The sequence below is a fragment of the Rhea pennata genome, chromosome 21 (genome assembly GCF_028389875.1).
Source record: "Rhea pennata isolate bPtePen1 chromosome 21, bPtePen1.pri, whole genome shotgun sequence".
Classification (NCBI taxonomy): domain Eukaryota; kingdom Metazoa; phylum Chordata; class Aves; order Rheiformes; family Rheidae; genus Rhea; species Rhea pennata.
Genome location: NC_084683.1, coordinates 2,753,960 through 2,767,007, shown reverse-complemented (window position 1 = coordinate 2,767,007; position 13,048 = coordinate 2,753,960). Strand labels below are relative to the sequence as shown.

Genomic DNA, 13,048 nt, shown 5'->3' with positions numbered 1-13,048 from the left:
GATTGAGAACTGGCTGAATGGCAGAGCTCAGAGGGTTGTGCTTAGTGACACAGAGTCTAGTTGGAGGCCTGTGGCTAGTGGCGTCCCCCAGGGCTCAGTACTGGGTCCCATCCTGTTCAACTTGCTCATCAACGACCTGGATGAAGGGACAGAATGCCTCCTCAGCAAGTTTGCTGATGATACTGAGCTGGGAGGAGTGGCTGATACACCTGAGGGCTGTGCTGCCCTTCAGAGAGACCTGGACAGGCTGGAGAGCTGGGCAGGGAGGAACCTCCTGAGGTTCAACAAGGGCAAGTGCAGAGTCCTGCACCTAGGGAGAAATAACCCTAGGCACCAGTATGAGCTGGGAGCTGACCTACTGGAAAGCAGCTCTGCAGAGAAGGACCTGGGAGTTGAGGTAGATGACAAGTTGACTATGAGCCAGCAATGTGTCCTTGTGGCCAAGAAGGCCAAAGGCCAACCTCATTGGTTGCTCATCTAGCCTGCGCTTCATCAGCTTACATAAAATCATAGGATCAGTAAGGTTGGAAGAGACCTCTAGAGATCATCTGGTCCAACCTCCCTGCTCAAGCAGGGTCACCTAGAGCCAATGGTTCTGTGATTCTGTGGGGGATCTGACTGGGTTATTTGCACCACAGTTGCTTTGACTGGCACAGGGAATGACAGGAGATGATGCCCATGCAAAAGCTGCAGCATTTGAGAGCCCCGTGGCAGGGCATGTACTCTGAGCCTTCAGCTCCCCTGGTAGCTTTCCTTTAAGTGGAGCAGGTAACCAGGACCCAGGCTCTTTTCCAGCAGCGGCCAGGGCTTATGTGTGCCCCAGTATCACTAAGAGAAGGGCAATCCTCCTCCATCTGTGCTGGGGAATGGGATGGACCCGATCAAGACTCAGCTGAAGGATAGCATCTTCATCACAGGATGCGGGATAACTTATTTGGCTACTGACTTCTCTTTCCTCAGGCTCTGTATAATTCTCATTTCACATCTTTCTTGCCACAAACTTCTACAGTTCACTTAATTCAAAGTAATCTAACATTGCAAGCTCGAGTTTTGAAATTAACCAAGATGTTTAAAAGCTTTGTCTGAGCTGAAACTCAATCCCTGACAGGATCCCTGCCCCGTCTAACCTCAGCCTGCCACAGCCTCTGAAGCCACAGGGTTGCGAGAGAGCAATCCTACTTATCGCAAGCATCAGTTCTACAGCCTTTTTAATTCCACCTGCAAGCCCTTGTAATATCTTAAACTGGCCTCACAAAGATCTCACAGTATATCATGAAGTGCCTCTATAGCTGGATCACTCTAGGAAAGCTGACGTGTTCTGCAGTCATTCAGAAACTTGTGCAAAATTAGCTCATGGCTTCCCTGACTCACAAATGCTCCAAAAACTTGCTGCCTTCCAAAAATCTCTAGCCAACCTTTTCCAAAATGTAGTTTTATTTTGTTTTTCCCCAAATAGAAACTCTGTGCTGGAGGGATAGTGGGCGCTTAAGAGCTGCATGCAGCCCAGTAGTCCTCCAGCTAATATCTCAGCACCGCAGACTTTGCAGTGGTCACTTAATAACAGCAATTGTTTGCTCCATCGTGCTCCAGTTAAAAATTAAAAAAAGGAGAGGGAAAGACAGATGCCCCTTAAAAATTGGCCATAGCCAATGCAGTACCCCTTTTGCAAAGATCAAGGACTCTTATAGCATATTGGCATGCCACTGATTTCTCTGCTGTTTTGGATGGGGGTTGCATGGAGGATGACGATGCCAGGGAGGGCCCTTCCCTGGCCACAGCTCCATCACTCTGTGTGTGCAAAGGCAGTCAAGGACAAATCTGTGGCAGTGGGCTGGAGAAAACTCCTCTTGGAGTTATGTTGTCTTGGGCTTTGCCTGGTAGGTCTTGGGTGCCCCTTGCCCTGGGACGGTGGAGTAATGGGGTGAGAGGTCCCTGCCCAGATACATGTGCAGCAGCAGGGCCATAAGCCACACTCTAGCCACTTGGGAACCCGCTGACCTCCTCTGTAGGCGTTGGGATTCACCAGTCCCTTGGAGTCCTGCTGACCTCCTTTCCAGTTTCTGGGGATCACCAGAGTGGGAGTATGGGGATACTCTGTGTTTTGCTGTCGATAGGATATAACCTTTGCTTGCTGAATTTTCCTGGGAAAGCTCTAGTCATGAGAATGGGGGTACAGGCCCTAACTACAGGAAGGATGTCTGGGTGCATTCTGGGATTCTGGGCTGAGGGGAGAAGGCAGCAGAAAGCAATTCCTCTGTAGCCCCGTAAGTGTTCCCTGCAGCTCAGCATAGCCTTGCCACCCTAGTTCCAAATCGCAAGACTCTCACACGGGATATTTATTTGCTGGGTGAGACTCCGCTCAGCCCCTGGTTTTACCTGCCCTCTCAGGGGCAGATGAATAGGTCTTTGCCCTCCGTGGGAGAGCCATGAAGAGGATGAAGATGTTCAGGGTCTGCCTGGGATTCCCCTCTGCCAGCCTACTGGGGCAGTATGGCAGGTCTGTGGGTTGCCCTTTGTGGGCCACACAATCACCTTGGTCCAGCTTTTGTGGTCTAGACTACTCAGAGCATCCTACTGGGTGTCTCATGGCTGCACTCATTTCTCAGGTTTTGACTCTGATACGGTGACGCTGGTGCTGTCTATTGGCAGAAACAAGTCCATTAGGCATGTCTCTTTGGGAAAAAACTTTAACATCAAATCCAAGTAAGTGCAACCTGTGGCATTGTCTTCAGGCCAGTGGCTGCTCTAGCACCACGCACCTGCCTCACTTCTCTCTCTCTCTCCATCTGAGCCTTGGGCCAATCCGGAATGCAAGGAATTGCCTCGTCTTCCCTCAGAGGCCTGCTTGCTCTACTGTACCAGGGACTCATGGGGGGACTGTCACCTGCTCCTGACCCAGTCTGTGCTGGAGAGCAGGCATCACAGACACAGGTCACAGCCTCTTGAAACATAGGTAGGAGTCAGGAAGGAGGCTGACAGATGTGTGGTGGTTTTGGGCAAAGGCAGAAGGATTGAGCTTTGCCAGCTGTTCTTGCCATTCTGGGGGAAGTGATGCTGGGATGCATGTATAACTATCTGCCTCTCCTGCAGAGATGGGCTCGTGGATGTCCTGCACCGCGTTGTCCAGATTACCCAAGAGGATGACTGTGTAGGTACCTCCTGCTGCACCAGGGGCCCTTACTTGCCCCAGCCATCCTGCCTGTGCCCTGCCTCTCATCAACCGCCATGACCACAGGGCTCTGTGCAGACTCCGCTCCAGGGATGCTGTCCAGTTTGGCATGACAGACACATCTCTCCCTCCTCTTCCCCCTTCCAGACTCTCCAGTCCCTGTCAGTGGCTGAGTCACGCCTCAAGCTGGGAACCAATGTCCTGCTCAGTGCCCTGGGCAGTAACACCAGTCTCATTGCTCTGGACATCAGCAGCAATGCCATGGGAGACACCGGTGCCAAGATGCTAGCCAAAGCCCTGCAAATGAACACAAAGCTCAGGTAGCATGGGAAGGGCATCCTTCTCACATTGTGCCGGGTGGTCTTGACACAATAGTCCTCATGCTACTGATACTACGGGAAGAGGCTTATTGTGGCTCCTTGGGACCACAGATGCAACCCTGCCAGTCCCAGCAAGCAGCTGAATGCTGTGATTGTGTCAGAAGAAGCAATTGCTAAAGGCATCCGGAGGATAGTTGCAGTCACCGGTGCTGAATCTCGAAAGGTAAGGGAGAGGCAGGACATAATCTTCTGTGAAACCTGTACACTGCAGGAAATCACTGGAGCATGCACACACACATGGTAACCCTCTACCGAGGTTCCTTTCAGTCAATTTTGGCCAGTATTTCTACTGCGATAACTCGACGCCACAGGGTATTGAGTACGTAAAGGACTCCTGGCTTGAACTCCACCAGCCCAGTCACAGAAAAGGATTTTGCTGTCAGTGAAGGTTGTGCTGGAAGTCTCTGTGTATGACATAGCTGGAGGAGAGAACTGGAGGAGTCTAAGCTCTAGCTGCCGTGTTAGTGGGGCAGAAGGGCATAGGGTGGATCCCAGAGGTGACTGTAGGGCGAGCTCACATTGATTTGCAGGATAGGCTGCAGATCTAAAGTCCTCTTGGGGGCGTAAGTGTCAGAATTTATTCGGGCTTGGTACTGTGCTCTCCGTTGAGTGTGGGAATGGCAAGGAGTCTCCGTGTCTGGAACTGCAGCATATGGTTCTGGGCAGAGGTCAGCTTGGTAACTCTCTCTGCAAAACATAACTTGAATTTTATTCTGCTAGGCCCTCAGGAAAGTAGACAGCCTCAAGAAATTGCTGTCTGACCTGGATGCCAAAGTGAAAGTGCAGACAGCTCCCAACAAGGATGTGCAGAAGAGACTGCATTTCTTAGTGAGGTGAGGATGGGGGCACTAGGGGGAGGTTCAAATCGGCTAATGAAGGCCGCCTGTCGTGTGCACCGCTGGCTGTGCTTGGGGGGCCGGGCCGGGCTCCTCTTTCCCTCCCTCTTTCCCTGCTTTCCTCACGGGGTGGCTGGCCGGAGGATGCCGCTGGATCACCGCCGCCTGCAGGGCCTCGGGGAGTCGCAGCCGCCGGAGGTGTGGGCAGCAGCGGCAGCCGAGGAGGAGGAGGAGGAAAAGGAGGAGGAGGGGAGGAGGTGCGGGACCGTACGCCTTGCGGCCGCTGTTCGTTCACATGGGGCTGCTGAGCCAAGCCGAGGGCTCGGCCTACGTGGAGCTGGCGAGTGGCACCAAGGTGCTGTGCGCTGCCTGGGGCCCGCGCGAGGCGGCCGCGGTGGCGGAGCCGGGTGGTGCGGCGGCAATGGGGCGGTTGGTGTGTGAGTTCCGTCGCGCGCCCTTCGCCGGGCGTGGGCGGCAGGCAGCAGCACGCGAGGCAGCGGCAGAGCACGAGGCGATGGCAGCGGCACTGCGTGAGGTGCTGGAGCCAGCGGTGCAGCTGACGCGTTACCCACGCGCACGCCTCACCATCAGCGCGCTGCTGCTGCAGGACGGTGGCTCCGCCCTGGCTGCCGCCGTCAGCGCCGCCATGCTGGTGCCTGCCAATGCCGGCGTGGAGATGTACGAGCTGGCGGTGGGCTGTGGCCTGTGCCGGCCGCCCGGTGCCGCCGCTGCCTGCTGGCTCTTGCAGCCTAGTGAGGCCGAGGAGCGCCGCCGCCCTCCTCACCGTGGCCCTACTGCCCTCCCTCAACCAGGTGTTGGGGCTGCTGGGCTGTGGCCAGGGCAGCCTGACAGCTGGGCCCAGGCCCTGCGCCTTGGCCTCGATGGCTGCCACCGCCTCTACCCCGTGCTGCGGCAGAGCCTCCTACGCGCTGCCTGGTGCCGTGCCACTCCCTCCACTGCCTGAGCCGGCCTGAAGGGCCCCCTCCGCTGCCGCAGGCCCCGGAGGCCAGCAGAGTGGCCTCGTACAGCTAGAGCCCCCGGATTTGTCCCCCTGCACTGCCAGAGGCCTCTCTGGAGCAGCCCCCCACTGCCCGAGCCTGCAGGAGCCCAGCCGAGCAGCCGCCTGCATTGCCAGAGACCCCCAGAGCCTTCCTGAGCTGCCCCTCACAGCACCACAGACCTCCCAGTGCACCCCAGCTCCTGCCTGAGCAGCCCGTCCATATTGCTAGAGGCCCCCCCAACCTTGAGCGGCCTTCACACCACCTAAGCCCCCCAAAAGCAGCCCCCCCACACACACACTGCCTGAGCTGCTGTGGAGTGGACCCCATATCACCTCAGCTGCCAGAGCCTGCCTGTGCCCCCCACCCCTCCACACCACTGGACCCCCCCTCCAACAAGGGACTGCCCACACTGCTGAGATCAGCTGCTTTAACCACTGGATGCCCCCAAGAGCATCTTCGCACCTGCTGGAGCCCCCCAGTCAGCCACCCGTGCTGCTGGAGCCCACCAGAGTCTGCTAGGCCACCCCTGGACTCACCAAGGCCCAAAGCTTGGAGGTGGCCCTGGTGCCAAGGATGAGACTGCTATGTCCAGCCTGTCCATTACCAACACCCCACCACAACCATCCACACAACAGATCTCGAGCAGCCCTGGCAGGAACCATCTATCACTACAGCCTGTGCATTGCTTGGACTTTACAGAGACTTGCCTGGACAGTGCTTCGGGGTGGTGGAGAGACATGTTTTGGATTTCTTTTTCTTTTTTTTTTTTTTTTTTTTTAATATATATAATAAACCCAGCTTTTCTGATGAGTCTTTGGCCTGCTTGGGTCTGCCAGTGAGACACTGAAGGACGTGCTCATGTGCCTGGCACTGCTAGTCCGTGGCTACTTGTCCAACTGACTGCCAAGCAGCAGGCTCAGTCCTTCACAAAGAGGGGGCTCTGCGCACACACTTGGACTTTCCTCTGTTGGCTCCTTGTTATGTGCAACTTGGTGTAAGAAGTGGCAACTACAGCAGCAAATTTTGCCCAGTGTAGTCTACCTCTGTTCCTGATGCAGGCAAGACCTGAGATCAGGGCTGCCCTTACTACTGAGCCCAGAAGTGGCCTGGGCCAGGTGCTGCAGGGAGGTTGTTTCTCTGCCAGGAGCACAGCTCGCTCAAGTGGCCCTTTTTTTCCCCCATCAAACCCCAAACTGTTTTTGGAAAACAAGTAGCAGGAGGCACTCTTGACTCCCTCCTGGTTGTGTTGTGCTGAGCTGTCCCATGAACCAAGGAGGTGCCCTGGCCCTGGATTGTCACAAGGAGAGAGCAGCACTGAGGCCAAGCAGGGCTGTGCGCAGCCCAGGAACAACTTTTCTTGTGCATTGTGCTGTCAGATGCTTGGGCTGATGCAAGGCAGAATCTTGCGGGCAATGGTAGCAGGGAGGTGCAGAGGCAGATGGGCACTGACTTGCCAGACTCTGAGCTTTGAGTTGTTACTGGGGATGGAGTGGAGCTGGTCCTGTGAGGCCGACTGCGTCATGCTGCACCAGCCTTAGGACACTGAGGCTTGCCTCAGCCCATTGAGAAGGAGTATCCTGGGCGAAGACGGTGACTGATGTGTTTCCACTGAGAACGCCAACTTCGTGTTCACACAGAAAAGCCAAGCTGTGCTTGGTCTTGTGACTCAGCAGGGCTGGCTTGTCACACCTACGCCCACACTGCACCATCGCTGCGGTGAGCTCTGGGCAGGTGAATGGGAGCGGAGCTGGGAGCACTGCAGTGGATGCTCATCTACGGACAAAGCAGCTGCTTACAATCCCACAGCCGAGCAAATTACCTTGTGGACTGGGGATAACTAGTACAGTCTCAGAGTGGGGGGCGATGGATAGCAGTAACATAGAGCCTAAGAGAAACCAGGCTGGTACCAGCCTAGGGTTACAGGACAGCCAAAGCCCAAGGCAGCTTCACACCATGCTTGGTCCTGGGAGTGATAAATGCTGCAGCTACTTTTAATCAGGCAGCATGAAAAGCACTCAGTTGTAGGCCAGGAGGGTGCCTTAATCCTCTTCCTCCTAAAACCGTGAAGTCACAGGAGCCCATGCTGAGCTGTGGGCCAGCTGCGCGGCTCTTCTTGCTGTCAGTGTTTCCTTCCCACAGGTCCATGGGAGGCTTGGGCTCGACTGGGGAGCTGGAGGTAGAAACCACACAAAGTGTAGTGTTCAGACACTCCTGCACTTGGGCCAGGCCCAGCACCAGTTGCACAGCTAGGCTGGTCAATCCAAGTCTGCCACATGCCTGTCGCTGACTGTACACCCGTAGAAAGTGTTAAGATTTCAGCTTTAATCACATGCACCCAGGAGCTGCAATGGCACCTCTCATACCTTCCACCTGCCTGAGACAACGTGGATCCAGCTCAAGAAACCTTTGCTTCCTTGAGCAGCCCCCAGTGCACATGTGCATCCATGGAGGACTCAGAGGCCTGCTCTCTTTAACGCCAGTTCTGCCACATGGCGTTGTGGAGAGGCAGCTAGCACCTTTCCAAGGAAGTAGCTAGTATATACTGCACAGTATATCCTAGGACTGTGTGGCAGCTGCTTGGCAAAGTCGTTCTCTTATGGATGCAGAAAAGCAGGTGCATTTAAGCTTGTTAAAAAGTACATCAGACTCAAATAACCAGAGAAAAGAAATACAAATTTTATTTTGTTTTCCTTCCAACACAATACACTCTTTTACCAAGGCAAATTAGAAATACAGAACAATTTCCTACCAGCAAGAGAAGGACGACCTAGAAATGAGAGACATTGAAATAAGATACAACTCTGCAGAACATGGAGAATGAAAGGGACCACGAGTCCCTTGCCTGAAGATAAGTCCCAAAGCACTCTCCTGCCACTGTCTACACAGCCGAAACGTGCCTGATGGCAAAGCAAACACCTCCCATTAATGGTGACAAAGCTGCTCAGTGGGAGTCCTGGTGACTGCAAATGCTGCCGGGTAGCACAGCAGAGAACAGTCAAGGAGGGACCAACAAAGACGACCCATTTGTGAGTGTGGGTGACTGGCAGCAATTGGGCTTGTACTACACCACACTAGGCTGCTGGCGTCGAACTGCAGGGAGCTGCCAGACCAAACAGGACAGGGTGCAAAGGCCCCTTCCATGTGCAGTTCCTGATGACTGGGCCTCCCATTAGCAATGAGGGGTATTTCCAACCTGTCACCTCCCAGAAGAGATAGAGCTGCAACTTTGCCCTGTTTTGTGATGCCAGTGACACAGGTGGAAAACTATAGCTTACACCAGCCTTCTGCATTCGTCTGCCAGCGCTGAGGCTGAGCTCAGTGCGCAGACCCAGCTCCCTCTCCGGAAACACTCAGCCCTTGCTGTGAAGGCCCCCTGGAGTCACCTCAGGGCGGTACTCATCTGCACAGCCTCTGATGGTACAGCAGAAGGACAACCGCACAGGGGTTGTCACGACATGATGCCATGAAGCTCTGAGCACCTTGGCCTGCTGTACTGGCACCCGCTGAACTTTCTGAGAGGCCACACTTTCTGAGAGGCCACACAGTGGCATGGCTGGCACAAGTTCCCTGTGGGGCTCAAAGTGCGCAGACAAGGGCTGTGGGAAGGGCAGGCTGGAGGACATGCTTTCAGGGCAGAGGAGGTTGACATGTGAACTGTGTAGCACACAGAGGTGTTGGTGCAGTGCCTGGCATGGGGAGAGCTAATGGTGCTGGGTCCTTTAGGATACAGTGTTCTGCACCAAGCTCCAGGGCCTCCTTGCTCCCTTGGCAGCAGAGTGCGAGAAGAGGGTGGACCCTTGCTCACAAGGTGGCCTAGATTTCTGCTCAACACTGATGTTCCTTTGGGACATGATTCTTTCTGCTTCTACACTCTAACCCTCCCTCCCTCCACACACATTTATTTATCCCTAGTCTAAAAACAGAAAGGAGGGGAGGAAAAAAGCGCAAACACAAAGGTTTCTCTTACCACAGCAGGCCAAAGTCTCGTAGAAGCGGGACATGGGGCTGCTGGCAACAGTGGCAGGGGATGCCCATGCTAGGCATGAGTGCTGAGAGTGGGTACTTCACATCACGTGTGGCACTAGGTGTAGGCCTCAAAAGAAACACGAACACAAGACAGGAACTGCTGGCCCACCAGGAACACCACGGTATCCCAGTCCATTTACTGACTCCCCTCGAGGTGTGATGTGTGATTTTTCATCTGCAAGAAAAAACATACAGCACGGCCTTTCCATGAGGAGCCCTCTGGCCCTGTTGGCAGGACCAGACACATCACCCTGCCCAGCACAGTGCGCAGCAGCACCACAGCCTGTGCATACGTGCCTGTTCTGCCTCAGAGACAAGGGAGGGAGCCTGGAGTCACCCCTAACAGTCTCAGTGCCAAAGCAGCCTCAAGCTGTTCTCTCTGTATTGCACAGGGCACAAGAGCTGCAGATCATCACTGTGCCCAGCTGACAAGTCAGGCTAGGCTTTGCCAGCATCACAGCTGCAGCCAGATAGGGCTCTGCAGTGAGCTGGCCAGGCAACAGTGCATGCTGCTGTGTGCCCTCAGGGTAGCAGGGTGAGGGGCGTAGCAGCCTGCACTGGCATCCAGGGGTATCCCAAGGCAGCCTGCCCTGGGGAAATGGATGCCTGTGGCACCACATGCCCAGAGACCAGTGGCACCCTCCAACTCATGAGCCCATTTCCGCCTCAGGTGGATAAAGGCAGGTCTGCCCACTCAGGCATGGCTTGTATGAGGCGATCAGAGAGCAGGGGGTATTTTTAGGACTGACTTATTCCAGCCTCCTTGTCACAGCTGGCCATACGCCACCACTGTTTTCTCTGGACACCCCTTCCACTCCTCATGACAGGGAGCCACCAGAGAAGTGTCCCAACAGAGCGGGCGGCTCCCTAGCCCTAGCCTGGCCACAGTCCCTGCTTCCCCATCCTCCTTCTGGCTGCAGTATCTTTGCAGGTACTGAGAGAGCCACAAGTGGTTATCTCCACTCCCATTGTCACCAGCCTGTCGGTCACCCCAAGATCCTGCACTGCTGGGGCAAAGAGAGCTGAAGGTGCTGAGTCCAAATGACACAGAGCAGATGCTGCCAACACTGCACATCATCGCAGGAGCTGGGATCCCACAGCCCCACAGGACTGTGTGATTACATGGGAAAGTGCAGCCCCCCTGGCAGATGGCTACCTCTGACTCAAAGCTCAGAGCAGGCACATGTGAGAAGCAGCTGCAGGTGCTTGTTGCGTTGAACAGCTTTGATAAAGGATATTTGCACTCTGATGGTTTTTGCACCTTGGGCTAACCCCTGCACTGCTGGAGTAGGACACTCACAGCTGTTAGCTGCATGATGCACAGGTATGGGGCAGGGGCTGTCTGCTCATTTGCCCTGCCTGGCTCTCTTGATCACCATTGCTGTGAGGCAGGAGTTCCTGTGGCCATGCTGGTTCAGGGCTCCGGAAAGGGGCCAGCTCTATCTCTGTGTTCCTAAGGACCCTGGGCACAAACATATCCTGGGAACACAGCTTGATCTAGTGCTGCAGAGCACAGGGCCTGGGAGCCGAAGCTGTGGCCCGGACCTGGCGTGCTGGCAAGGGCCAGTCTGGGCTGAGCAGGAGTGGTCCTGGCAGCAGTCAGCACGGGGAGGGCTGGCCGCAGGCCTGGTAAAGGGCCATAAACTGCACGGGCAAAAATCACCACCTTCCTTTCCCAAACCTTTCCCAAACCTAGAAAAGTTGTAGCCCCAGACAGCACGTCAGGGCAGTTCAGGTGCCCTAGAACTCTGGGGCAGGGACAGCCATACTGACTGAGCCATACTCTGGGCATATCCCAGCAGAGCCCATACAGGCAGTGGCAGGGCCACAACCAAGAAGTCCCTTCTCAGGGCTCCTCCAGCATCTAGGCACTGGTTATGGCTGCACATCAGCACAACACAGCACTTGCTCCTACACCTCATAGTGCAGAGTTGTGCAGTAGGTCAGCTCTGAATCCTCCTCCAAGCCCACCAAGCCCTCACAAACCCCAGGGCAGAGAGATCTGGGCTCAAGTAGAGATAAGTTTTGGTAAAGGAGATAACTAGGGCCATGGTGCACCCTGCCTCCCAGTACAAAAGCTGGCCCTGGCCTTACCGTCTCCTCAGTGTCTGTGCTCTCTTCTGCACTGTCGATGTTGCGCAGGCCACTGTGCCCATCAGCTCCGGATCCCTCCTTCCCTTGGGGCTCCCGTGGCCCCTCTCCTGCTGGGGATGGCAACTCTGCACCCACTTTGACCCTTTTCTTCTCGATCTCCTTGATCCTGCAGGGATAGAGACTGCAAAAACTTGGAGTGCCTGAGCAGAACAGTAGTCTTATCCTCACAGGGCAGGGGGTAAAACTCCATGATGCCAAAAGTCTGCGGTCAGCTTTCCCATTACTAGGAAGGAGGGAGGCCCAGGGAATTTTCCAGCAGGCTCTGGAGACCAAGCTCACTCCCTTGCATGCAGAGATGGTGCCACACCTCAACTTCGCACTGCCTCGCAGCTCCTACTTGGGGTTAGGCTCACACTTTGGCATCCAGGCTTCCTTGTACCTGCAGACTGGCCTTGTACGAGCTCTGTACAGACACATGCATGTTGGAGCCAGCTGGGATTCTCCCCATCATGATTAAGTATGACATGTATAACATCCCCTCACCTGAGAGACGGTCTCTCTGCTGGTCCATGAGGTCCAGGCTTTCCAGCAGACTGTCCACTTGTGCCTTGATCTGACTCAGCTCCCCTTTGATCGAATGCAGCTCTTCGGCCCGCACTATATGCAGTGTGGGCGGAGGAGCTGCTGGAGTCCCAGACAGGGAAAAGACAGAGCCAGGGGAATCCACAATCCGGGGGCAGCATGCTCCAAAGCATCCTCCCACCAGGCTCCTTCAGCCTTCCCAGGGCAATCGCGTCTCTGGGCAGAGGCAATGGTTTCAGGAGACAGCCCCCAGACTGGCAGCCAGCCCAGGATGGGCTGTTTCTCTGCTGGAGCAGGGGACTCATAGCAGCAAGGTTAGCACTGAGCAATTCACTCAGGCACAGGCACTGCTGTCAAGCATCAAGAAACATAGCCTAGGCCTAGGCCTCTGTGGCTTAGCAACTACCAGGGGAACTGATACTTTGTGAGTCTGTGTCACTGTGTTTCTCCCCCCCCCCCCATACCACAATCTTGCCTCCATGAGCAAATCCCCAACCTCTGTGATCACCAAAATGCTTCCAGCATCCTCAAGGGCTTAATGGAACTATCACATTGCTCCTTCCCTTCTACCCAGGCCACGTAACACTTACACTTTGTCCGTCCTGTCACAGAGCTGGTGCTGCTCCTCGTCCCAGGCTGGGGGCTTAGACTACTTTTGCCTCCTGCCCCAACATGAGTTCGTCTGGCCTTGACAGGGATGCGGTTAATGAGGGGCGGGATCTTCCGGTACTCATATACCCTACAAGAGCACAAAACCACAGCAGTGTGAGCAGGGCCTAGAAGGCATGGCAGCAGGACAGGTTAACATCTCTGGCTCTGTTCCTTCAGGCAAAACCGAGGGGTGAGGGATTGTGCCAGGCAAAGGTACGCCTCCATTACAGGAGGTCACAGTGCCTACCCTGGCCTTACCCCTTGCTGGAGCAGGCCAACACATTGTCCCTGTCCCAGCTGCTCCACCCT

General features: G+C 55.2%; 1 protein-coding gene and 1 pseudogene across 1 annotated transcript; both read left to right on the top strand.

Moving 5' to 3' along the window:
- LOC134149703 (capping protein, Arp2/3 and myosin-I linker protein 2-like) overlaps positions 1–13,048 on the top strand; it is a 266,237-nt pseudogene that overhangs the window by 16,862 nt on the left and 236,327 nt on the right.
- Positions 4,530–5,349, top strand: LOC134149660 (exosome complex component MTR3-like). Its single transcript, XM_062592894.1, is given in 4 exon segments — positions 4,530–4,636; positions 4,638–5,153; positions 5,155–5,219; positions 5,222–5,349. Coding segments are annotated over 4 exon segments (816 nt in total).